Source organism: Miscanthus floridulus, chromosome 4 (genome assembly GCF_019320115.1).
Source record: "Miscanthus floridulus cultivar M001 chromosome 4, ASM1932011v1, whole genome shotgun sequence".
In the NCBI taxonomy this organism is placed as follows: domain Eukaryota; kingdom Viridiplantae; phylum Streptophyta; class Magnoliopsida; order Poales; family Poaceae; genus Miscanthus; species Miscanthus floridulus.
Genome location: NC_089583.1, coordinates 73714091 through 73739646, shown reverse-complemented (window position 1 = coordinate 73739646; position 25556 = coordinate 73714091). Strand labels below are relative to the sequence as shown.

The 25556-nt window shown below is 43.5% G+C and overlaps 2 protein-coding genes across 2 annotated transcripts; one reads left to right on the top strand and one right to left on the bottom strand.

The window, feature by feature from the left end:
• Positions 1–1780: 1780 nt before the first annotated feature.
• On the bottom strand, positions 1781–8110 carry LOC136549809 (chromatin remodeling protein EBS-like). The gene is made up of 5 exons (XM_066541213.1): positions 7490–8110; positions 7047–7389; positions 6871–6939; positions 4684–4822; positions 1781–2218 (listed from the first exon to the last, which is right to left on the bottom strand). Exons 1-5 carry the CDS (start codon positions 7560–7562, stop codon positions 2192–2194), a joined length of 651 nt encoding a protein of 216 aa, XP_066397310.1. The 5' UTR covers positions 7563–8110; the 3' UTR covers positions 1781–2191.
• A 4795-nt stretch (positions 8111–12905) lies between these two features.
• On the top strand, positions 12906–21071 carry LOC136549808 (enhanced ethylene response protein 5-like). Its single transcript, XM_066541212.1, has 12 exons — positions 12906–13415; positions 13489–13582; positions 13669–13758; positions 17065–17130; positions 17330–17419; positions 17508–17564; positions 17674–17735; positions 17818–17905; positions 20190–20266; positions 20341–20415; positions 20498–20603; positions 20692–21071. Exons 1-12 carry the CDS (start codon positions 13117–13119, stop codon positions 20815–20817), a joined length of 1230 nt encoding a protein of 409 aa, XP_066397309.1. The 5' UTR covers positions 12906–13116; the 3' UTR covers positions 20818–21071.
• Positions 21072–25556: the final 4485 nt, after the last annotated feature.

Below are 25556 nucleotides of genomic sequence, written 5' to 3'. Positions count from 1 at the left end.
TTAGCATCACGTGTTTCTATGAGGGTCACAACCACCTCTTGATCCTCGTCTACAAACTATTTAAGAGGATGGTTGTGGATGCATATGTTTATCACAAATATTACAAATCTCGTGGATGCACTGTGGTACTAACCTTGCAGCTTGAACGAAAATTCTCAATGCTTTGTGGTGAAGCTAGGAACTACACCACCAATGATAGCTGTAAGATGAAGTTCCCACGGTAAGCTTAAGACCATAAATTAAGCACTATCGGGAGATATGATATATATATATATATATATATATATATATATATATATATATATATATATATATATATATATATATATATATATATATATATATATAGGGAGAGACTATTCAGTAGCCGGCTATAAAATAAGTTATTCTGTAGCCACCTTCATTTACCATAATTTTATATACTAATTTACCATAATGTCAATACATATTTACGATAGTTGGGTTACTATAACACATGGAGATATTTACCATAACGTTATAGTAAACCACTTAGTAAAGAGTTACTATAATCTCGTAAATTAATATAGTAATTATCGTAACTCAAAGTGGCTACAGAATAAGTTATTCTATAGCCAGCTGCAGAGTAATAGTTCTATATATATATATATATATAGGGAGAGGCTATTCAGCAGCCGGCTATAAAATAAGTTATTCTGTAGCCACCTCCATTTACCATAATTTTATATACTAATTTACCATAATATCAATATATATTTACGATAGTTGGGTTACTATAACACATGGGGATATTTACCATAACTTTATAGTAAACCACTTAGTAAGGAGTTACTATAATCTCATAAATTAACATAGTAATTATCGTAACTCAAAGTGGCTACAGAATAAGTTATTCTATGGCCAGCTACAGAACAGTAGTTATATATATATATATATATATATATATATATATATATATATATATATATATATATATATATATATATATATATATATATATATATATATATGCAATCATAAAAAAGATTATTATAAAAAACAACCTTCTTATTAATCAAAGCAAGAACTTGATGACAGGATAGTATGCACATTCGGGTATTCTTGGTTGCTAACCCTTTCAGGATAAGATCAAGAAGAACAGAGGACATACGATGCTTGAAGGCATGAGAGCTGCATCAACTACATAACTAGATGATCTTTGGTGATGGAACACACTCAAAAATGAGGCCCTAACTCTACACACTTACTTTTACACAAAAGTCAAGTGTGGAGAGGATGGTGAGAGTTTCAAGTTCCATACACACCAAAGACCATCCTACTTAAAAAATGATATCAGCTCTACCTGGCTATAAAAAAGGAGGAGAGAGTAGAAAATAAATCTATAATAAAAAATTGAATATTGAAAAAAAGAAAAAGAAAAAAAAGAGAGAAGAAGAGAGAAGTATCGCCGGTCAGGGAAGCAGCGACTGCCGCGTGGTCGGGTGTTGGGCAGGACACGAAGGGATGAGAATAGAAAAGGACGCAAGCGCTGCAGGAATGAGTGAGACATCGGTCCGGACGTCTTAATCATATCATTATCGATTGCATGCAGTGTTAAAGGTGCGAAATAAAATCTGCAGATTGAAGGTCTCGCAAGTACATACAGGAAGCTAAACGAGTCCATTGCTCAAGCACACAGAAAACTTCTAAGGAATGCTCTTCTATGTTTCCTCACGGAAATCCAACATAGCCTGCTCATCACCATAGACCATACCGTTATGCACATTTCAAGTTTCAAGATCAAACTCAATATTATTTCAACTCTTCGCAACATCTAACTGAATTATGAAATAACAGTCAAAGCTATCATCAGCATCGTCCATTCACACATGGGAACGTTTCCAGCCAGTGCATATGTTAACACACACACCGATAAAGTTACATCGACAGAGTCAGCAGCATTCTAGCATTTCTCGACTTCTTATCCCGCCTCCAGCAGCTGATCATACACGTGCAGCAGCGGGAACTGACCTACTCATCACACTAATGTCTAAGCTGCAGGAAACGTCCCCAGAATACACAGAAGAATGATAAGTCAAACAAGTTTTGTCCTACAATTGGCTTGGCTCTTCTCTCGCAGTGTACATCTCAATATCTCAATATGCACCATTAATGATGAGATGACACCATAAATATCGCATCTCCTTTGCCAGGGATGCTTCTGCCACAGCATTTATCTCTTGCGCCTCTTTGATTCAATCTGCAGAATTATGAAGAGACAGAACAGAAAGCATATGTTAATCCTTTTAAAGTCACATGTAACCGTTGAAACAATGCATCCCAATGTACCACGAAATGCATAGGGAAAATGCTAATCAAAGTTAATTAAAAAGCTAAAATTTAGACCACGCACTACTACAGACATGGTTAGGCCACTGGTTTCGCCATGTGATCGACTGATCGTAACTTATGTTTACCAGAACTTCACTGATTAGCAGTTTTCAATATGATTAGAATGGCAAGGATTCATATATATATATATATATATATATATATATATATATATATATATATATATAGATATATATAGATATATATATATATATATATAGATATATATATATATATGGTGTGTTTTATGTTGCCCATAAGGTACTTCCAACCAAAACAATATTGACTGCGCACCAAAGAAAGCATGTTTCCGATATCTGAAGAGAAGATTGGAAATCAAGGTTTAAGACTTGCTTTGCCAATCATAGATGAGAAAGCGTAAACAATCTTGAGAACATAAAAATCCAATTAGCTAAAAAGGTAATATTCGTCCCCAAAATAAATCAACTTCTAGAGGTGTGTAACATTTGTCCCCAAAATGAATCCAACTTCTAGAGTTGCTCTAAGCCAAATTTTCTTCAGTTCGACCGAAATTATAGAAGAGAGCAACATTTATGACACCAAATTGGTATCATTAGATACACCATGAAATATAGGGTGTGTTTGGATGCCTGGGCAAACCTAGCCTGGGTACCCGCATCAAGCCTGGGCTAACCTGGCCTGTCTACTGCAATGCAAATGGGACCTGTTTGGTTGGCTGCATTGGTCTAGGCTGGCTGCACTTGTATTTTGTTTGGTTGCCTGCTCTACTGCCGGATTGCACAATGCTAGCTCACAACCATCTGGGTGCTGCGTGTTTGGTTACCTGGGTTAGGGTTCTTTTGGCCTCACCACCTGCAGTGGTGACCTTACCGCCGGCTCTCACTTCTTAGTTGAACGATACAAATGACATTACCACAAGCCAATGCTAACGACACAAACGACATTACCACAATTCAGTTCACATTCTACCAGTCCTAATTGATGAATATGGTCCCTTTGCATCATTTGAACTAACTAACTACTTAGCAAACAGAAGCCACATCTGGACTGCAACCACTACCACCAGCAATATGATGATGAGATCTTTGCTGCAATTAACAGTGGGAGGCTTTTCTGGAGCTTTGCAAGTTTCTGCTATAGCTGCTTTGATCTCTGTGGCCTGATCTTGGTAACGTTTGTACGGCAACCAAGTTTGGTTTGCTTCATCCCAAGTTTTGTATCCCTGGTACAGGTTGCTTGCAAAACCATTCACTTGTGCATGGCAATCCATCCAGTTATCATACACACCAGGATTTCTCCCCTTGAAGACAACATAAAAGCACCACATAGGATTAATCGACAAAAAAAGTCTACATTGCAATCATCAAAGAAGCAGCAGCAACACATCAGAGATTCTAGCAACAATGAGGAGACGGGGATTGAGGTTCGCCATATGGATCAGCAACACCATACAGCACATACCAGTGACGAGAAGAGGTCTCGCCTTGGTCGCAAGGGCTGGCTCTCCGATCTGGACTCCGAACCGTTAGAAGAGAGGAAGAGCTGCGGCAGCGAGGAGGGTGAGAATGGGAGGTAACCCTAGCACCTGGACGACGGGGGAGTGTTTTGTTCGTTGGCCAAGCAAGGCCACTCGGGCCCACACCAATAGCCGTGCCAGGGGTTAGCACAAGCCAGGCTTGCTGGAAATGGTGGGAGGGAGCGTCCCAGGAAGTCAGGACAAGGGCATTCTTTTGCATTAGCCAGTCCAGGCTTACACCCCTATGCAGGCATCCAAACACACGATTTTTGCATCGGGAACCCTGGCTAGGGCCTTATGCAGGCATCCAAACACACCCATACTTTCATAGTGTACTTATTGAGTGTCATAGATGTTGGTACTCTTCTCTATAAAGTTAGCTAAACTTAAAATAGTTTGACTTGGGACAACTCTAGGAGTTGATTTATTTTGAGATGGAAGGAGTAACTTGAACTAGTCACCTTTGAAATATGCCAAAAACAGCATACAGAATGAAGATTAATACGGAATAATTATGAGATAGTATTTGATCAGTGCAAGATGAAAGAAAATTCAACAAAATAAATCAACTTGGCATCAAAGAGCTAATTGCAGCAAACATAGACAATAAGCAAGGATGAGCATTTGTAATCGACAGCTCAACAATAAGCACTGATCATGATTAATTTGGGAATGCAGGCAAAACTACCAGTTCTGAAAATATGTTACGTGAAAATCTGATCTTATTATAGGATTTAGCCTAAAAATCATCTCAAAATAGAAATAAGAAACTATATGCACAGAGAAGATTAATAAACAATTTACGCAGTCATGTGATAAAGAGAAAAACACACTACCTTAGAATCAGAGTTGGGTGAAACTGGGTATGAATTTGAGGGTCTCTTTGCACCATTTTCTTTAGCACAATCCGAGCACATGTAATGATCTATCTTTTTGGCTTGCTCAATGGTCATTCCCATACAAGACGGATGGAACCTACAAGAGTTAGAAGTTGGATACTTAATAAAAAAATGGTAATAAAGAAGAGCAATAACAGCATACAAATATCAAAAACATAATTACGTTGTTAACAAGTTAAATAAACAATTCCCATAGAATATAGGGAAAAAACAGGATTATATGTACAAGTCATATCCATGGCACCAGGATGAAGAGGAAATAGTTGTTAGTAACAATAAAATGATATTGGATACAAACAATAATAAATACTCATGTATAAATGAAAAAAGAGTCTCAACTCTCATGTGCTGTTTGGATATTAGGATATACGGGGTGGGATAGGGAAATGAGGGGTGCTGGATAACTCATCCATCGTTTGGTAAGAGGGATAGGGAAATGAGGCTGCTGTGGGATAATGTGTAGCTCATATCCTACCGATTCTATCCCAGCCAGAGGGGTGGGTTACACCGGGATATCGGAAGCACAGCCCTCTCGAACAGATCGATGCTGGCCATCAAGGAGGAAGCCACCATTGTTGGCCTTGTTAGCTCCTACCGAGGAGGAGCTGAAGCCTCCCTCGTCGCCGGAGTAAGAGCCACTCTTGTCGCCGTAGCTGGAGTCGTCTCCACCGCCCACGCATCTCGCACTGCTGGAGCAGGTGAGCAGCAGCCAACAGTCACCCCCACCACCCGCGCCTCTCGCACTGCTGGAGCAGGCGAGCAGCAGCCCCCATCGCCTGCAATGCCGGGAGTCCCAGCTGTGCCGTGCCGCCGCCTGCGCTGCTCGAGTAACTGCTGCCCCTGTTGCCCGTGCTGCCAAAGCCCTCGGCGCCTGTGCTGCCGGAGCCGCCGCTCACCTCACAACGTCCTCGCACATGCTGCTGCGATTCTGCGAAGCCGCGCTCACAGGCGCTGGCTGCCGGAGCCACCGAATGTTGGTCAACGCTTGCGGAAGTGTTGGGGATGAGAACGAGATAAGGTACTGCTGGTGGTTGGCAGCGAGCGGATAGGATGAAGACGCATGTGTGAATTGTATTTTTAATCTCGTGGGACCCACCTAACCCATACCCAAACTCAGCAAAAGCCAAACAATGGATTGGCCTTGGATTCTCATATGCCTAACCCAGACCCAGCACATTTCCCTGTCCCAAACCCTCTAGCCGTCCAAACACCACCTCAAGGAACCATTGCAGAAGAAAGCCAACGAAAAAGACAAACATCATAACTAATACCATCATGCAACCCTTTGATCATTATGTAGAACACATGGCATACATTTATAATGCGCCAAAATCCAGAGATAGCATACTCCATGATGTCTAAATATTCTCATAAGCAATCATATTCATGTAGATCAAACATCTTAAAAGCTTCTTTATATATAGAAAAAAAAGAGAGGAAATGTCAGGCCATGCAAATCCTAAAAACACTGCATGTCACCTTCTGTTCCAAACTCTAATCCAATTCTATATTAGTTCCGTAGTATTCCAGGGAGAATCGCATGTGCCACAATCAGGTTCATATAACTAAGATAGCTGCTTGTCAAGCAAGAAAAACCAATGCGCAACAGGTATAATAAAACAGAACAAAACAGACAAATGCTACGAAATTTTGCAGAAAACCAGTCCTTTCCTTGATCATATGTGTTTAAACAGTTCTTGAAACTATATATCTACAAAAGACTATGTAAGCAATACTAGTCAATAGTGAATAGCATATATCTTACATAAGGACCAAGCAAACACAGGAGCATAAGGCTCTAAGAAACCTCATGTTCATCAATCAATGTTTAGTCTTAATCCTGACCATATTCCAGATGATTTATACTTTGCCCCACAGTCAAAAGGAAACTAAATAATCGAGAGATAAACTAGTTAGTTCATTCTGAACGACAATTTAGACATAGGGCCAGAGAGCAGAAAGATATAACATCTCGAAGAAAGGCAGTTCATATAACCACCACATAAGCACCATTTCAAGACATGCATTGTTGGAGCTATTTCACAGTAATTTTACCACATAAACTCCTTTCAAAACATGCATTATTATTGGGAGAAAAATGTGGAGTTTTTCACAGGATTTTACCAGTCCTTGCATCCTTCGCACTGCACCATGAGGTCATCCGGGTTGTACGGCATTTCACACTTGCAATACCTTCACATACAAAACGATGCCATAAGACAAGCAATCCCACATTACATCACAAGCAAAGAGAGTACGAACTGATGACAAAAGGTTAAAGAAAAGGAAGAGCTCAGTACACGGCGACACGGTCGGGGGTGAATGCACCGGTGGCGGCCTTGTAGTCAAATCGGCAGTAGAAGTCCTCCGGGCCGACGTTGTCGAGCTTGGTGTAGCTCTTGAAGGAGTGAACGATGCACTTTCCCTCAATGGTGTGCGCGCTCTGCGTGTCGAAGTGGTCGGAGAGGAAGAGCTCCTTAGCGCCGTGGAACGGGCGGCGGCCGCCCTTGGCCTCCTCGGGGCGGTAGTACCAGCGCACCCGCACCCGGACGCCGCCGCGCCCGTCCGACTCCATCCGCTCCACCCGCGCCACGTACGGCGGCTTGTCCGTGTCCGCCGGCCGCATCAGCACGCAGTCCCCCACTTCACGGTTCACGCACAGCAGCCGGACCCGTCAGGGCTCAAATCTTAGACACCAGCAAGCGACGGCGTGGATCAAGAGCACGGCCGGGCAAGGGCTTACCTCGGACCACCTTGTTGGTGCCCTTGATGGTGTAGGCGTCGACGTCCCGCTTCCCTTGCTTCGTCTTGGCCATGGCGGAGGGGCTGGATTGCGAGCAAACCCTAGCAGCGAGGGTGCAGGAAGCGAGGGGGCTGGGCTGGGGGATGGCCGCGGCTGTCCGTTCCGACGGAGCAGGACTGCAGGAGACTGAGGGAGCGGGCTAGGGGTAATTTGGGTAGTTTCTGCAGCGATTAGAGTGACGGGGCGTTTGAATCCAAGTGGCGAACGGCTGCTCTCTGCCGTCCGATGGAGGGCTGCTTCTTTGGTCTGCGGGTTTGGACGGCGGATCTGATGGGTCCGCTTTGCCGTTGACACCACAGAGGGCTAGAATGTTCGGTGCCTGGTGTGGGCTGGGAGAGTGAACCCATGAAGATATTTTTTACTGTACCTCTTGGTCGTGATCTTCAAGAATTTGATTGAGGCCTGTTTGGTTTTGCGTAAACTCCTAAAATTTCTGTCACATTAAATGTTTGGACACATGTATGGAGTATTAAATATAGACTAATTACAAAACTAATCGCATAACTTGTGACTAATTTGCGAGATAAATCTTTTAAACCTAATTAGTCTATGATTTAACAACTTGGTGCTACAGTAGCCATGTGCTAATGACAGATTAATTAGGCTTAAAATTTCTTCTCGGAAATTAGTCTCCATCTATGTAATTGGTTTTGTAATTAATCTATATTTAATATTTCTTATTAGTATCTAAACATTTGATGTGATATAAATTTTAGAAGCGACTAAAGAACCAAACACCCTATGAGTTGATTTGATTTGATTTGCAGCATTTTCAGCTGGTGTGAGAGAAAAATACTATTCTAACTAAAAATTTACGATCATTTACGACAAACAAACAAACAAACAAACAAGCTATTGATTGATGGGTGTTGGGTGGCATCCTTTTTCCACGCGGAAATATAGGTGGATATTAATTTGGTTGACTTTTGTGGACAAACAAGTGAAGTAGAGGGCCTACTGACCTGCTAGCATGTTTTTAATGAGGAACTGGAAAAGGTTAGGACAGATCTTTTACACTTCGTTATCTTATGTACATAACTCGTGATCATGAAAAATAATAATTTGATGTTTGACTCCCTTGATTGTTCTGGTTGATTAAAGTGAAAATTTTCTATCTTATCTTTTAGTTTGGCAAGTTAAACAACCCGTTCGAGACAATTTGTATTTTTAGCACCCATAATCTATGAGAAGTTTTGATTATAATAATCTATCGTATGATCAATCATATCTAGATCATAATGGCCACGGTGAGAGCACACGAACCAAAACTCCTTTGCAGAGTTAAATTATATAAGCTAATTATAATGAGAGCTTAGCATGTAATAGTTGCACTTTGAATGGAGAAAATAGCAAAACTTAGGATATATTTGGTACAACTTCTCTAGCAGTTTAGAAGCTATTTGGGGTTGGGTTCTTTTGTCCAAACGGGTTAAATGGAACAGCTCATCAAGTGAAGCTCCTTAAGACCCAGTCTCACAAGGGTTAGACGCCGGAGTTGAAAATACCATCTTCTCTCAACTCCCTCTCCCAAATCTACTATGAGAAGTTGTATTGCTAAAAAAAAAATTTAAAACAGCTTCAGCTCCACCAATGTAATCAAAAATTATTTTTCTGCATTGAAGAAAAGTTATAGCAAACGGGATCTTACTTGTGTCAGGTGGTCCATGCCCTAAAAGAAAAACTTATTGTGTGACAAATTTTGAATGCTAAACGTTTTATTTTGGGGTAGAGAGTAAATAAAATTAAAGACATCCTTAATGATAGTATCTGATTTGCGGTACTTGTCTCATTAAATTGACACTAAAAAATATACAGTAAGAATATAGGATGCAATATTGCATACAGATAAGGTACATGGCACTTAAGACTTCTTTGGCATGGCTTTTCGATGGGTTTCAACTCTACCTCTCGAATGAAGCGCTGTCAAATGCCAGCTCATGAAACAACTCTACGAAAAGAAATTGTACAGAAGAAAAATTGGTTTTGAAGAAAAAATGTTTTTTTATAAGAAAAGGATGATGCCATCTAAACGTGGCTTCTCCAATATTTATGACGAAGCCTTTTGCAAATATAAGTCCTACTAAACAGGACCGTAGTATAGTATTGATGAAATGTATCTAATCGCTCAGATTTTGTTCTCAAAACTATATATTGAGATTTAAATCCTTATTTAAATAGGTGTCAAAACTGCATTGAAATTTGAATCCTTATCTAAACAGGTGTCCTATGTTTAGGGTTCATTTAGCACCTCAAAAATATTAAAGAACAACGTACTCTTTTTGTCCCGCTTTGACTGACGTGGATGTTGCGTGTGTCCGAGTGTATTGAAGAAATTGTGAATGTAGACAATTTACTGCACTGCCAAAATGACAGTCGAAGCGGGACGGAGGGAGTAGTACAGTACTCTTTAGGCTTTATCTTTCTCATTCAAGTGTAACCCGTAACTTGGCTTATTGAACTCGACAGAAAAGTGAAGCTCAGTGTTGTGAGTGCTACAGCACCCCTTAGCTGAGATCCTTATCTGTATAATATAGCTTTTTAAATTGATATCCTGCTCGTTGCAGCTGATGTTGCTATAGTAGCATGTTGAGAGGAAATTGTAACTGCAGTTTTATCACTAGCAACAACAATCAGCTAGACCACCGAAAACTGGCAAAAAAAAAAAAAAAAAAAAAACTGTAGAGTAGCCGAGTGAGAGAGGAGAAGAAGACATCACGATTCACGAGGGTTAGAACTTATGAAATGACACCTCGAGGGTTAGAACTTACGAAAACAATTTTGGAGGTCAAAAACAAACATAGGACACGTTTTGGATGAGTGCCTACACCAACCGACCGAGCCAAAAATTTGTTTGTTGACCGCAGGCACGTAACTCGTCTAGATACTGGCCACGATTTGGCTCGCCTGCCCACAAATAGTTCATTTTCGCACGCTGGCGTTGGCTAATTCCTTGGTGCCCAAATCAATCGACGAGATTTGGCTGGCCGATAGCTTTTGGACAACATCAAATGGGCCGTACATCTCCTTTTTTATAACTACTTCATACGTTTCAAATTACAAAATGTTTAATTTTGGCTTTTCTAGACTCATAGCTTTTGATATGCATCTAGATATATGATAAAAGCTATAAACCTATAATCAGGAGCGAAAGAAGTAGATAATTTACACTGTACAAAAAAGAATAATATAATTTGGCTAATTTATATAAGGACGTATATAGTGGGGTGGCATATACGGTCTTCGGGTCTAGAAGAGGTGTCATATGACTTTATATGAGGTGGAAGAGAGAAATAGATATATGGTTTGAGAGGATGTGAGAAATCTCTTATAGACAACCCTTTTTTATGTACAAGATCGTCTATAATAAATGGCCACATGTCATTTGCTCCTAAATAATTTATACAGTGACTTGTCTATTATATATTGTCTGTAACTGACATAGAATTATCTTATGAAAGAAGTTGTGCGTATATGCCCCCAAGAGCAACTCCACTAATTCTCCTCCACTTAAAATCATGTATATCGGTATATGTGATTGTGAAAGTTGAATTATACATTACTCCTTTTGTTCCTAAATAAATAGATTCTTAACAAATTTAGGACAAATTAGTATGCACAGAACAAAAAAACATACCTCCCTTCATTAATTGGAGTTGTTACACATTGATCGGTGATTGCTTCAATAACACACTATACTACACACATCAAAATGTAGAAACTCAACACTAGACTGAAAAAGATGAGAGGGTGTGTAATAAATGCGAGGAGACTTCCATGAAAATAAAGGGCTTGTCGACCATTCAACCTGAGATTGATTTATTTGTAGATAAATTCTTGAGCTAGAAATCTATTTATTCATGGATAGAAGGAGTATACGGGATATGTACTCTAGCAGGTTGAAATATTCACCGTTTTTATATGTGGGTCCCATATGTCAGTGAAACAAATATCTTTTCCTCTCTTCTCTGGTGTCTCTCTCATCTTGCTGCGGACGCAGGGCAGCTCACCCGCCGCGGGGGGCTGCACTGCTCGAGGTGGTGTGTGATTGGTGGCAAAGGCTCACTCGAGGATGTGGACGACATATGATGCGACATGACGACATCACTGGGTGCGCCATAGTGCTAACTCTCCTAGTCTTCGCGGAGGCACAACGGAAGCTTAGGGATTGTATGCCAGTGGGAAAGGGAAGTAAGAAAGGGATTGGGAATTTTTTTTCGCTTGTTCCCTTTCATTTGAAAGAGAGAGGAGAGATTTTGAGGGTTTCAGAAAAATTTGGAGGGAAAGAGAATTTGATGAAGCTCTTTTGTAGTTAATTTTCTTTATTGCTAGCTATATGCAAAGAACGATTGGTTAAGGTCTGTTTGATTCAGCTGTGAGCTGTGGATAAGTTAATGTGAACTATGGACCTGTTCGCTTGTCTTAAGAAACATGTTTTCTTTTACAACAAATCAGCGAACGGTATTTTCAGCCATGGTTTTTTAGCGAAGTGAACAAGGCCTATGAGCCATAGAAAAACTGTTGAGCTATGTGCTACAAAAAAAATTATATGTTATTTGTTTAAAGTCCTCTCTATTTCCTTGACTTGATGAAACAACTGTGAAACATAAGTAGCTTTGTAAACTCTGTTTCATCAGGGAAAAAAGGAGGAATTTCTTGTGTGTCATTAAAAAATATCGCAATACTATGTGTGTCTCTGGAAAAGGTCAGCGGTCTTCAGCACCACTGCTCCAACTTTTTTTGTGCCCTCCATGCCACTGTCGTCAATTTGGGCTCTAACGCCGTCAAACTGCAGGTGTGAAAAGTCGAAAATACCATTAAGTCTAAATATGTCATTAATTTTTTTGAGCATCTTAACGACTTCAAATGAAAAAAAAAATCAAAACTATAAAGTTGTAAATCTCGTCGAGATTTATAATTTTTATATAAAAATTATCTTCATTTAATTCCGCAAAAAATATATGATTTGATATGATTAATATATCTTAGAAAAATCATATCTTTTTTTGCAGAATTAAATGAAGATAATTTTTATATGAAAATTATAGATCTCGACGAGATCTACAACTTTCTAGTTTTGAGTTTTTTTATTTGGAGTCGTTCAGATGCTAAAAACAATTAATGACATATTTAGACTTAAGGGTATTTTCGACTTTTCACACCTACAGTTTGACGGCGTTAGAGCCTAAACTGACGGTAGTGATATGGAGGGCATAAAAAAGTTAAAGCAGTGGCACTGAATACCGCTAAAATTTTTTAGGGACACATAGGGTATTACGATTTTTTTTAATAGGACACAGGGAATTAAAAAAAAAGGGGGGGGGGGGGGGGGGGGGGGGGGGGGCGGCGGGGTTCCACGACGGAATCTGTGGAAGTATGTGTTTCAATTTGCTCTTCAACGCAAGCCCACAGCTTCCAACGGCGACCAACCTTGACGGCGAGGATTACTGATCGCAGCCACCCTTCGTAACTGGCAACTCGGACCTGTACCCGTGTACCGGCTTTCTTCCAGCCGCCGCCGCCGCGAAACTCGGAAACCCCAAACCCCAACGCGGCCGCTGTCGCTGGAGATGGCGGCGTACCTGAGCATGGGTGAGGCGCACCGCCGCATCGGCGACTACCTCTCTCGCGTGACCAACGCCATCTCCTACTCCGACGGCGCGGCGCTCGCCTCCCTCCTCTCCGTCTCCTCCGCGCCGGCCTCCACCCCGCTCTCCGACGCGCTCGCCGCCTTCCCGGACTTCCCGCGCCTCGCCGGAGACCGCTTCCCCCACCTCGCCGACTTCCTCGTCCCGTTGCTCCGCGCCATCCACTCCCACTCCATCCAGCGCTTCGCCGACGCCTACTCCTCGTTCGAGAAGGCCTCCAAGTTCGTTCCGCATCCTCCCGATTCGATTCAATCTATTGGAGTTTTCGAGGACGTGACGTGTTTTTGGTTGCAGCGCGTTCCTGCAGGAGTTTAGGAACTGGGAGACGCCGTGGGCGATGGACGCGATGCACACGGTGGCGCTCGAGATCAGGCTAATCGCCGAGAAGGTGAGCGGAGGTGGCTGATCTGGGTTTGTAATTTTTTTGGTATTGGTATTTTGGCTCACGTATTCTGGTTTGTTATCTTGGTGTAGGCAGATAGGGAGCTTGCGACGAATGGAAAGAACCCCGACAAGCTTCAGGCGGCTGGGTCCTTTCTGATGAAGGTTTTCGGCACACTAGCGGTATGTTATCGTTCAAAAGATTTGTTCAGTCTTCTTAATCAGAATTTGGACTTTCTAAGCATCAGATGAATTGCCAGAACAGTTGTGAACTGCATTTGTTAGTTGTTGTGCTAACCAGCTAGGCTTGAATAGTTGATGTTGGGATTATAGAGGATAAACTATCATTTGATGCAATGTCTTATCATTTTCTGATTCATTAACTTATGAGGAACCCCATTGAGGGGGTTATTTTAGTTAGAAATCTTCCTGGACCTTTTGTGGCTATCCCTTCAGTTTGATCTTTGATGAATCACTAGCAAATATGCCTGTGCATTGAAATGGGAAAGAAAAATCCCCCGTATGTTCAGTTTAGTCTTTGATGAATCACTGAAATGGGAAAAAAATCCCCGTATGTTCAGTTTGGTCTTTGATGAATCACTAGCAAATATGCCTGTGCATTGAAATGGGCAAAATCCCCGTATGCCCCTATTCCAATAACAAACATGATCCAGTATTTGTTTTTCTTTTATCATGTACATGAAAAAAACCACTTTAATCTTAGAGGAAAACCATATATCTCTGAAAAATCACATGACATGTCCAACTTACAAATAAATAGTTGATTGCCCACGCATTGCTATGGTAAAATATTAATTGCAATAGTTTGAACTCGTTGACAGCTATAAGTCTTGTTCTTATCTACTTAGGATACTTATCTAGAGTAGTTGGTGGCTGTGTCAGCCCTTATCTTTATCCCTAGCATCTACTTTAGCATCTCTAGAATATATTGTAGCTTTCTTAAGGCTCAAACAAGTCCTCCACCACCTGTACCACCGCCTACACCACCAGCAAGTCCTCCACCACCTGTACCACCGGCTACACCCCGCTCTCCTACACCGGCTCCCCAATCTCCTGCATCGGCGCCCACACCTCCGAGATCGGCAATAGCAGCCTTGGTCCGTGACCAGCAGCGCACGGTGGAGTTCGCCACTCCGCTGTCCGACGACGAGGACCGCGTCGATGCCTACCACGACAATGACCCTCTGCGCTACCGCACCTTGGACAACATCTTTGGTGATCAGCCTGTTCCTGGGCTGGCGGTGCACGACTTCGAGGCGGAGCTGCACCTGGCGCACGAGGACGGCGAGCCCCGCTCCTTCGCTGAGGCGGAGGGAGACGCGGCATGGTGCGCCGCGATGCAGCAGGAGATGATGCGGTCGAGCGGAACCGGACGTGGGAGCTGGCGGATCTTCCTGCCGGCCACTGCGCCATCACCCTTAAGTGGGTCTACAAGCTCAAGAAGGATGAGGCCGGGGTGGTGATCAAGCACAAGGCGCGTCTGGTGGCCCGCGGGTTCGTCCAGCAGTAGAGAGTCGACTTCGACGACGCCTTCGCGTCCGTTGCACGGATGGAGTCCGTCTGTCTCCTCGCGCTGGCGGCTCAGGAGGGTTGGCGTGTGCACCACATGGACGTCAAGTCCGCCTTCCTCAACGGTGACCTGAAGGAGGAGGTCTACGTCCACCAGCCGCCGGGATTCGTCATCCCCGGCAAGGAGAACAAGGTTCTTCGCCTACGCAAGGCCCGCTACGGCTTGCGGTAGGCACCCCGAGCTTGGAACGCCAAGCTGGACTCCACTCTCAAGCAAATGGGGTTCCAGCAAAGTCCTCACGAGGCTGCAGTCTACCGGCGGGGCAAGGGAGGCAACACCTTGTTGGTAGGCGTCTACGTCGATGATTTGGTTATCACCGGCACCAAGGAGGCCGAGATGGAGTCATTCAAGGAGGAGATGAAGGCGACCTTCCAGATGAGCGACTTGGGCCTTCTCTCCTTCTACCTGGGGATCAAGGTCCACCAGGATAGCTCCGGCATCTCCCTTCGCCAGACCGTCTACGCCAAGCGCATCGTCGAGCTGGGCAGGCTCACCGGCTGCAACCAAACACACTCCCATGGAGGAGAGGCTAAAGCTGAGCCGCGACAGCACGGCGAAGGAGGTCGACGCCACGCGGTACCGGTGCATTGTGGGCAGCCTTCGCTAGCTCGTCCACACACGGCCGGACCTGACATTCGCCGTTGGCTACGTCAGTCGGTTCATGCAGCGACCGACGACGGAGCATGAGTAGGCCGTCAAGAGGATCCTCCGCTACGTCGCGGGTACTTCCGACTACGGCTTGCACTACCCGAGGTGTCCCGGTGCGGAGCACTTCATCGAGTACAACGACAGCGACCTCGCCGGCAACATCGACACAAGCAAGAGCACCAGCGGGATGCTATTCTTCCTCGGCAAGTGTCTAATCAACTGGCAGTCGGTCAAGCAACAAGTGGTGGCTCTGTCCAGTTGCAAGGCGGAGTACATCGCTGCCACAACCGCTTCGACTCAGGCTCTCTGGTTGGCTCGGCTGCTACGCGATCTCCTGGGCAGGGACACAGAAGCAGTGGAGCTCAGGGTGGACAACAAGTCCGCCTTGGCTTTGGCGAAGAACCCTGTCTTCCATGAGCGCAGCAAGCATATCCGCATCAAGTACCACTTCATCAGGAGCTGTTTGGATGAGGGGAGCATCAAGGCCGGCTACATCAACACCCAGGATCAGCTCGCCGATCTTCTCACCAAGTCCCTTGGACGGGTCAAGTTCGAGGAGCTTCGCGCCAGGATTGGGATGGTTCAAATTCCCCAGAAGGCGCCACACAAGACTTAGGGGGAGAATGTCAGCTATAAGTCTTGTCCTTGTCTACTTAGGATACTTATCTAGAGTAGTTGGTGGCTGTGTCAGCCCTTATCTTTATTCCTAGCATCTACTTTAGCATCTCTAGAATATGCTGTAGCTTTCTTAAGGCTCAAGCAAGTTATCCTATATGTATCCCCAACCTGCCATAGTTGTGGTATGGCTAATGAAATCTGAAATTCAGCCCCAAACCTGTGTTTTGGTTCTAACACTTGCAGAGTTTTTATTTCTGCCATTATAGTTTCCATTGCATTCAGCATATCTCTACATATTTGGTAGAAATCATAGAATCTTAACTTAATATACTAGCAAACATGCTCGGTGTTGCAACAGGAATATAGCAGCTTGTAGCTCAAATAATAAATATCCTTTAGACTTACTACTACCAGGATCAAAACATGCATAACATTAGGCTGGAATAAGAAAGAAGTGACTATTATCCATAGCTTATCTCAAAGAAGAAGCCAAATACAAATGCCCCAACAATCATTTGTTAGCAACTTAGCATAGAGATAGAAATGGTATGGTGTGGAGAGATAGATAGATAGAGATATTTACTTTTACCATAATTTGTGTTGTGATAGCTATTTTCTCTCCAATGTTTCAGGTGAAAGGACCTAAGCGCATTGGAGCACTCTATGTTACCTGCCAGCTATTCAAAATTTACTTCAGGGTAGGATGATTTTCCTTGTAAACTTTTGTTCTGGTATATGTAACTTTGTAATTGGGTTCTAATCGAACATAAGGTAATATATACGATATGCGGAGAGTATAAGTAGTAAGTGACTAGGTGTAGTATGTGCACTAGTGCATCAGTTCTGTATTTTTTTTAAGTTAAACAAGCGCTTGAAGCTGATGATGAAATTATGCAGCTTGGAACAGTAAACCTTTGCCGTAGTGTCATAAGAAGTATCGAAACTGCAAGGAATTTTGATTTTGAAGATTTTCCAGTGAAAGACAAGGTGAGATGAACATAGTTTACAGACATGTTTCCCTCTCAGAGACTTAATCGGTTATGTTGACATTTTGTTGCCACTTGTGATGGTACAGGTCACTTATATGTACTACACTGGGCGGTTGGAGGTGTTTAACGAGAACTTTCTTGTTGTAAGCTCTGTCTCTCACACATTTTAACTTATTCATGGTTACATACTATGGTGATTTGAACAACAAAGCAGGAAAACTGCTTACACCAGATTTTGTTTAATTGGATCAGGCAGATCAGAAGCTAACTTATGCTTTGATGCATTGCAATCCTCAAAGCGAGTCAAATTTGAGGTACTTCAATTCCATGGAGTTTTCTGGCTTGTGGTTTGACAGACCTGGTTGTTTAGACTCTAACTTGTGTTCCATTTTTTAGGAGAATTTTGAAGTTTCTTATCCCTGTAAAGCTTTCAATAGGTGTACTGCCAAAAAGGACTCTCCTGGAGCGGTACAATTTGCTTGAGGTATTTTACTCGTACTTTGATTCTTAATTAAGCTGGAATAAGTTCTAGCACGCGATATATGCTGTACAATGGAACCGTCCAACTTTTTGAACCACAAAACCAAGCGAGCACTGTTTGCCTAATCATTTGTTTAGCCTGTTTAGACAGCATTTAAGCGCTATACAGTGGTACACAGTTTCTGTTTAATTGGCTATTTTATCCTTTTTAAATGCTTGTTTTGTAAATTTAAATGTCTGTTTAGTTTGAATAATGGCTAAACAGTAAGTGACCAACCGTTTAGCGTTGGAAAACACTGAGAGCAGGTTACTCTTCACAAGTTAAAGTAACATCTTAATCACAAATTGTTTTGTTACATCTGAAGAAATTTACATGTGACAACCTATCAAGTTTGTTTGCTTCATGTTGATTTATCGTATTGATTTTACAACAGTTATAGATAGGATAATTTGGTGAGGATTGTGAAAATTCATTTATACATGACAAATAATTTAGCCACATATTGGTTAGTGGTTACACTTTTGAAGAAATCTAAATTTGTTGTTTCTTTGAGAAAGTTAACAAGTATCTTAAGGGTACAACTTTTCTTATTAAGTTTACCCTAACTTTTATGTGGGAGTATTTAAAAGAAGGGATGTGAACCTGTAAGCCCTCGAGAGTGAAACCTGCTACATGCATTAGGAACAGCCCTTCTCCCATCTACCGTTGTCACCAGTGTTCTACAAACTGGTCTACCAGCTGTATACTTGGTTCTAGACAAGCAACAGGTGTTCCTATGATACCCAAATTATGCTGTGTAGCAACTATAGTTAATGATTTTTAGAACCTACTCACTCTGTAGGTCCTGAGTCGTGACTGATTTTATTCACAGCACTATCTATTTATCATTATCCATAGATGAGCCTCTCTTTTCCCTTAGTTGCCACAGTGATCATAGTTATTAAGGCGTCGCCTAGGCGACGACTTGGCGTCCAAGCGATTTTTGAAGCTGGGCGTCGGGCTCGCCACGACCGAAGGTCGTATGTCGTCGCCTTGCGTCGGAAGGCGTCGCCTAAGCGAGATTGGGCGTCCGCCTGGACGCCGCACGAGAGCAGATGCGCGCGCGCGCGGGAGGGAAACAAGCGCGAGAGAGTTGCGCGCGAGGGGAAACAAGCGCGGGAGAGTGCGCGCGAAGCGGCGAATATCCTTCTGCGCGGGGGGAAAGGAAAGAGGCCTCGCAATCTTGGAGTCCCCGCCGTCGAGAGGGAAAGGAGGAGAGAGGGAAAGAGAAGAGGGTGGAGGTCCACCTGGAATCCGGCGGCGGCGGCGGCGTCTACCTCCTCCATCCCGTCGCGTGCCCTGCTCGCTTCCGGTCGCAGCTTCCGCTGCATCCGCGACTTCTGCTACATCCGTGACGGCGCCGCGTCCCTGACTTCCGCCTCATTCGTGACCCCTTCTCTGCTCTGGACTTCTCCACAACCTCCTGCGCGTAGGTACGTTTCCCCCCTAGTCCCCTGCTTCCTCTGCTTCCTCCCCTGCTTCCTTTGCTCTGCTTCCTGTGCTCGTGCTGGATTGTTAAGACCTGGATAGATGCGCTCCTTCCTGTGCTTTCTGCTATTAGTTGTATATAAATCGTTGTGGCTTGGTGGATGCTTGTGCTAGATTGCTATTCGGTTGACTGCTTGTCTGCTTGTGCTTGCCTGCTTGGCTCTTCTCTGCTCTGCAGCCAACTATTAAGGTAGGATTTGCTTCTAAATTCTAACTATTAAGGTATAGTTAGCTTCTAAATTCTAGTCGCAATATATATATTAAGATGTTTGTATGGCGTCGCCTCGCCTCGCGCCTTAAGCGCCTAGGCGTCTGGAAGGGGGTGGCTCGCCGCGCCTCGCCTTACCGCCTTAAGAACTATGACAGTGATGATTGTGCTAGTTTTAAAACATAACCAGGTCTGTTATCGACTTCAGAGATAAACATGCCAAGTTACGGAAGGGAACACACACTGTTTTAGTTTAACATCAAGTTGATTGTTTTGCGTAGTGACTGCTATTTTGAATTCCCTTACTGATCTGCTGGTCGTCTCATTAACAGCTACTACTGTTCTAATTGATCTCTACTTGCAAGTTTGTTTGATGGAAAAGCTTTGTAGTTGTTACTTCTGCTAAAATATGCCTTTCCATCGTAGGTCTTATTTGGTTTTGTGAACATCTTTGCCTCGTTTTTAATAATGCTATCGTTACTCATATACGGTGATCTCCCCTGCTTTTTAGTAGTTATTAAGATTGGCACAAGTGGTAATATAACCTTTCAGTATGCAGATGTTGTGACTGCACTGAAGAGAGGAGATCTCAGGCTTCTCAGGCAAGCTCTAGACAGGCATGAAGACCAGTAAGTTGATCTGTTACTCTGCTAAAAAAGTTCCATTCCTTTAGCCTTCTCTTATAGTTTATTTATTTTGTAAGATTTTTGAAATCTGGCGTCTACCTTGTATTGGAGAAACTTGAACTTCAAGTCTATCAGAGATTAGTTAAGAAAATGTGAGCAAGAACTGAACCCGTCATTGTCGTACTTTACATTCTATTATGACTGAACTATTTTTGCCCTGCTATTCGTTCTCAGCCATATCATTCAGAGGCAGAAGGAACCAGCCAAGGCACATCAAATTAAGCTAGATGTCGTCGTAAAAGCTCTGAAATGGCTTGAAATCGACATGGATGTGGATGAGGTGCTTTGAGAGTACAATAGTTTATGTTATGTTTTGCATCTTATATTTCTAATGACGTTTTTAACATAGTTTGTCACCCTGCTACCAGGTGGAGTGCATCATGGCATGCCTCATATACAAGAATCTTATAAAAGGTTACTTTGCTCACAAGAGTAAGGTCCTTGTCCTCAGCAAACAAGACCCCTTCCCCAAGTTGAACGGGAAGCCTGTTTAAACACAATTGTCACTGAGAATCCTTTAATCCGATGAAGTATTTTTTTTGGTACCGTACACAGAGATGGTTTCCATATTAACTGAAACGCCTGCCTGACAAGGACATTTGTATTTAAGCACCCCTGGATGTCACCTGTATCAATGTACCATTATTGCCTTAATGGCCTTCATTTTCTGTGCAAGGTGTGCTGGTGTGCTGGCCTGCTGGGTCGAATTTTTTTTCCCTGATCATGTTTAGAAGAGGAAATTTTGTCCGGTAACCAGGTCAGAAAAATGACTTGAAGCGGTCAAAATGTGATCTGACTTAAAAGTGTATATGGATGCATACGTGCGTTTGCTTCCATTTCAGTCTGGCATTTTCAGAATAGTGCTGTTACTGTGTCACAATCAAAATCTCAGGATCTTCTGCAGTGCATTGCAGAGGTTCTGAACTTGCAAAAATATGTAAAGAAATTATCACACAAGGAGTACTGTGAGGAAAAGGGGAAATACAGTATGTAGCATCAGCAACGAGGAGTTTTTTACAAAGAAAAAAAGGAAACTACGTCGGTTATGGCATTGTGCACCATTGGTACATCCAAAATCCACTGCACGATGCAGTTGGTTACCGCTGTACGTACGTCGGTACGTGCATGAGCTGTGTTAGCCTGTCACCCAAATTCTCGCTCGGTACACCTCTACGTCCATGCGACGTACACAAATACATTCATTGGGCATCGCGCATCTACCGTGGCCGCCACTAGTACGTAGTACGACAAAATACACTAGCAGCCGCCGTGCGAATGAATGAATGAATGATGATGAATTCGCTAGAGAACAAACAAAAAACGAGCCGTGCAAGAAACTGGGACGCCATCCCGCCATGAATTTAGGTGGACCACGAGAACGTGGTACAAGATCATGATGCTAAGCACGCATGTGCGGCGATTGGCTGTAAAAATCCTGATGGAGCTATAACCATCTGGGATGATGTTCCTCATGGGTTGGAGGTTTTGGTGTCCGGCTATTTTGGCCGAGACGGATGAGTAATGGAAAGCCTTTCCATTTGAAAAAAAAAGAGATCATGATGCTAAGCAAGTTTACTAACAACCGTGACTGAGACCGCGTGATGGGAAGTACTGTAGTAACTGTAACAGGATGCATTAGCTATAGCTGCATGATCGGATCTCATCAGCTGCCGGATATGATTGAAGCTCTAATTGTCCTACTCCTACCCAAGGTACTCTGTGTAGTTTGTAAACTGTCCTTGTTATGCGGTAGATTGCGAGGGCAAAAGTTGTACTAAAAAAAGAAGAGATTTTTTTTTCTCAAATACGCAAAAAGATTTGCGTATCATTGTATTAAGTAAAAGAGCTTAAACAAACATACAACGCGCTTCTACCGAGCGTCGAAGGAGGTCGACCTAACACAGCCGTAGCTGGACTATCCTAACAAAATACCTCATGTTTCGATATTACATAAAGGAAACAACCAAAACCGACGTAGCGTTGCGATCTAGGAGGTGGCATTGCGTCTTTGCAACTGCCTGGACGGGCCCTTTCCAACGACCGGGAAGAGCGCGTCCATCGCCTCGGCCTCCGACGCGGTCAGGTTGCCGTCGAAGAGCTTGGCAAAGGCCTCCACCTCCGACGATGATGGCGTTGATGAACCCTTGATGGAGCTCATACGCTGCATGATCAGCACCTCACCTCGCTTAGAAGTAGGTACTCGGGACAGGCTCTGAGCCGCCAACCGTCTGCTCTGCCATTGCAGCACCGACTTAGCAGGCGACTGCTTGGGAGGCTCACGAATCAGCGGAGAGTCCCTCTTACACACCATTGCCTTGGTGAAGTTGTCGAGACGGCGCTTGAAGGAGGCGCCATCGTCAACTATCTGGTGGGTGTACCCCTATGGCAGAACCGTCTGAAATAACACACCTTCGGAGGCGTTCGTCATCCCCAGACACTAAGCACCCCGAAAGCAAGTTACATCGGATGAATTCCGTCGAGCACACCCCAAGAGAGAACTTGAATAATCCAAGTTTTTCCTCTAGGATCCAATAATGAGAACGAGTTTACAATAGTTAGTCCATTTTATATGACCAGAGTTCTTAGGAATACATTATTACAATGCTAAGTTCAAAGTGCGGAATTTAAACAGCGGAATTACAATAAACATTTAACGGTAGAAAACAAGGATCCGTCTGTGCCCACCAGAAGAATCCTCCACACAACAGCTACTCTTCAAGCTGCACCTGCAACAGGGGTAAATAAACCTTGAGTACACAATATACTCACAAGATTTACCCGACTAGTGGGAATAATTTCCCGACTCCAAAGAATATGATAAGCTTTATGGTTTGCTAGGTTTCCTTTTTGCGAAAAACAATACTAGTAGTGAATCCTTATGTATGTTTCTTATTAGCAGTCATGATTAGTTCATTATCTAACCATTCCAGGTAAGCACATGTTCTACTTTCAAGTAAGACTTGAGCAAACAGATCCATTTCACCATCTTTCATCTTTCAGTTCTTACTACGGTGCTAGATTATAGACAAGTCGTACCAGATTATCCGACGATTCGCGAATCAATGTGCCCTGCTGGGTTCCTTGAAACACACACCCCACTTGTATCCCAGGCACAAACAGTACCAACTCATCACTCTCCTATCAAGGGGTCCAGGCCCCTGTCCAAACTTGGACTCCAAGCTCCCACACTTAAGTCCTGGACTCAGTGTGGTGCTTAGACCTCCACCATCCCCGCCTCCAATCAGTCGGTCCGGAAAGAGCCGGAACCCACGACAAGAGAGCAACGAGCCTTCCCTGCTCTCATAAACAAGTATGTGCTTAGGGTAATAAGTCTGTGACCTGACTAGAACCCAATGCAACAGCCGGTCCTTAACCGACACGGACAGGGAAAACAGTGTAACCAAACTATGCCACATTGGCCGCGGGACACAACCTCTTACACCCACCAATACCCGTACCATATCCCTGCCCGGTCTCTATTTCTTTTCATCATTTTATCATGAGAGTGATAATAATAATCACCTATTGTGAGTAACGACAGGTTACTCATGCTACCAATAGCCTAAGCATAGCAGCTAATCGACCTATGCTAGTAGGACTCATAGGTAGGTTATCTATGCATGTAGTTTCCATAAAATGCCTGTAAGTCCTGAGTTCGACTCCCCGTAGGAGCGAATTTCAGGCTGGGGTTAAAAAAATCCCCTCGTCTGTCCCACGCCAAAGCACAGGTCTAAGGACTAGCTCGGTCTCATAGGGCGACGGTGCCACTGTGTAAGGATGGGGCAGGGGTTCAGGGGTTTTCAGGACCTGCGTGAGAAGGTCTTCTTCTTAATGCAATGCCTGGGGGTGGTCATACCCTCGTAGATCCAGTAAATGCACATCACATATATATATATATATCCAGTGATTATTTAAAATAAGGGTTATGCACCGGGGCTTATCTTGGGCAGGCGGGTGGTCAGCTATGTTAGTTGTCGATGGCTCCGAGGCTTCCTCCTATACGAAGACCTCCTCCTCGTACTCCTCAATCACCTCCTCGTATTCCTGCTCTCCAGCGGTCACGAACTCCACCAACGCGTTCTCTACATGCATGCAATGATGATGCAACACTTAGCAATTTAGCAAAAACAGCTCTTAAAACAACAATACATCTACCAAGCTACTAAGCTAACTCTAATGACTAAGATACTAAGCTACCCATCATTTCCACTAAACAGGTATGAAACATTCAAGTATTATCTTAGCAACCAAAAATATATTTCTTACTTTATTTACGATCTCATATATACTAAAACAAGGAGTACTTAGCTACCCTATTTATCAACCTATTCTAAGGCTACAAAAATTACAGTGAGCACATAATAATACAATGAACCTACTGTAAAAATTTTAGGGTTTTTACTATCACCAATCTACCACAAAAATTTCTATAATTATTTAATCTAATCATATTAAGCATTCTCAAATGATTCAATAGCCACTGATATAAATAAATATATATATATGAACTAAATACACTAACAGATATAGTACAATTTTATAAACCTAACAAAATTGGTTTCACAATTTTTGGACATCTATAAAATTTGCTATAATTTTCCAAGGATCAGCTCAAAACTAAATTATAAAAACATTTGCTAATTCGTTGGAAAAAGGAAAAAACCAATTCTCGCGCGACCCATCCACGCGGCCCACAGGCGTAGCCCATGCGAAGTAGGCCCGCACGCGAGGCGGCCCGCGGCGGGAGAGTCCTGCGCGCGTTAGCGTTTTTGCAAAAGAGACCTTGCATTTCCTCCAATTCGCAACCAAGGACCAACACTATTTTACTTACTCACAGACCCTCTCACTTACCCCCTCAGCCTTTCTCTAATTTACCCACGCGCACCCTGGCGGCTCAGTGCGAGGCGCGGTGGCCTAGCACGGCTGCGTCGGCCACCTGGGGCCACCACTAGCCCGACGGTCCGACCGGCCTCCATCCTCGGTTCAACCAGCTACACCTAGCGGCAGCGCGGGGCGGCGGGACGCGCTGGAGCCAGCCACGGTGATACGTGGCCGTCCGTGACTGTGGCTCGATGACCCTGGTGAACTCAGGCATCAAAGAACCCATCTAGCTAGCGAGTGAGCATTAACAGGCTACCATGAGACTAGCTACGGTGATTGCTGGCAAAGAGAGTGGCGGAGAGGAGCTGGCCACGTGCAGCCGAGTTGTGCGGCGACGCACCGCGGTGGCACG

What these genes read in the sequence shown, in the direction of transcription:
- LOC136549809 (XM_066541213.1), bottom strand. Translation starts at nt 7,562, where the DNA reads ATGGCCAAGACGAAGCAAGGGAAGCGGGACGTCGACGCCTACACCATC. An exon ending in CACCAACAAGGTGGTCCGAG is followed by an intron (nt 7,390 to 7,489) that starts GTAAGCCCTTGC and finishes TGAACCGTGAAG; the next exon opens with TGGGGGACTGCGTGCTGATG. An exon ending in CACCCAACTCTGATTCTAAG is followed by an intron (nt 2,219 to 4,683) that starts GTAGTGTGTTTT and finishes ATAATTCTGCAG; the next exon opens with ATTGAATCAAAGAGGCGCAA.
- LOC136549808 (XM_066541212.1), top strand. Translation starts at nt 13,117, where the DNA reads ATGGCGGCGTACCTGAGCATGGGTGAGGCGCACCGCCGCATCGGCGAC. An exon ending in CAGAGATTAGTTAAGAAAAT is followed by an intron (nt 20,416 to 20,497) that starts GTGAGCAAGAAC and finishes ATTCGTTCTCAG; the next exon opens with CCATATCATTCAGAGGCAGA. An exon ending in TCGACATGGATGTGGATGAG is followed by an intron (nt 20,604 to 20,691) that starts GTGCTTTGAGAG and finishes CCCTGCTACCAG; the next exon opens with GTGGAGTGCATCATGGCATG.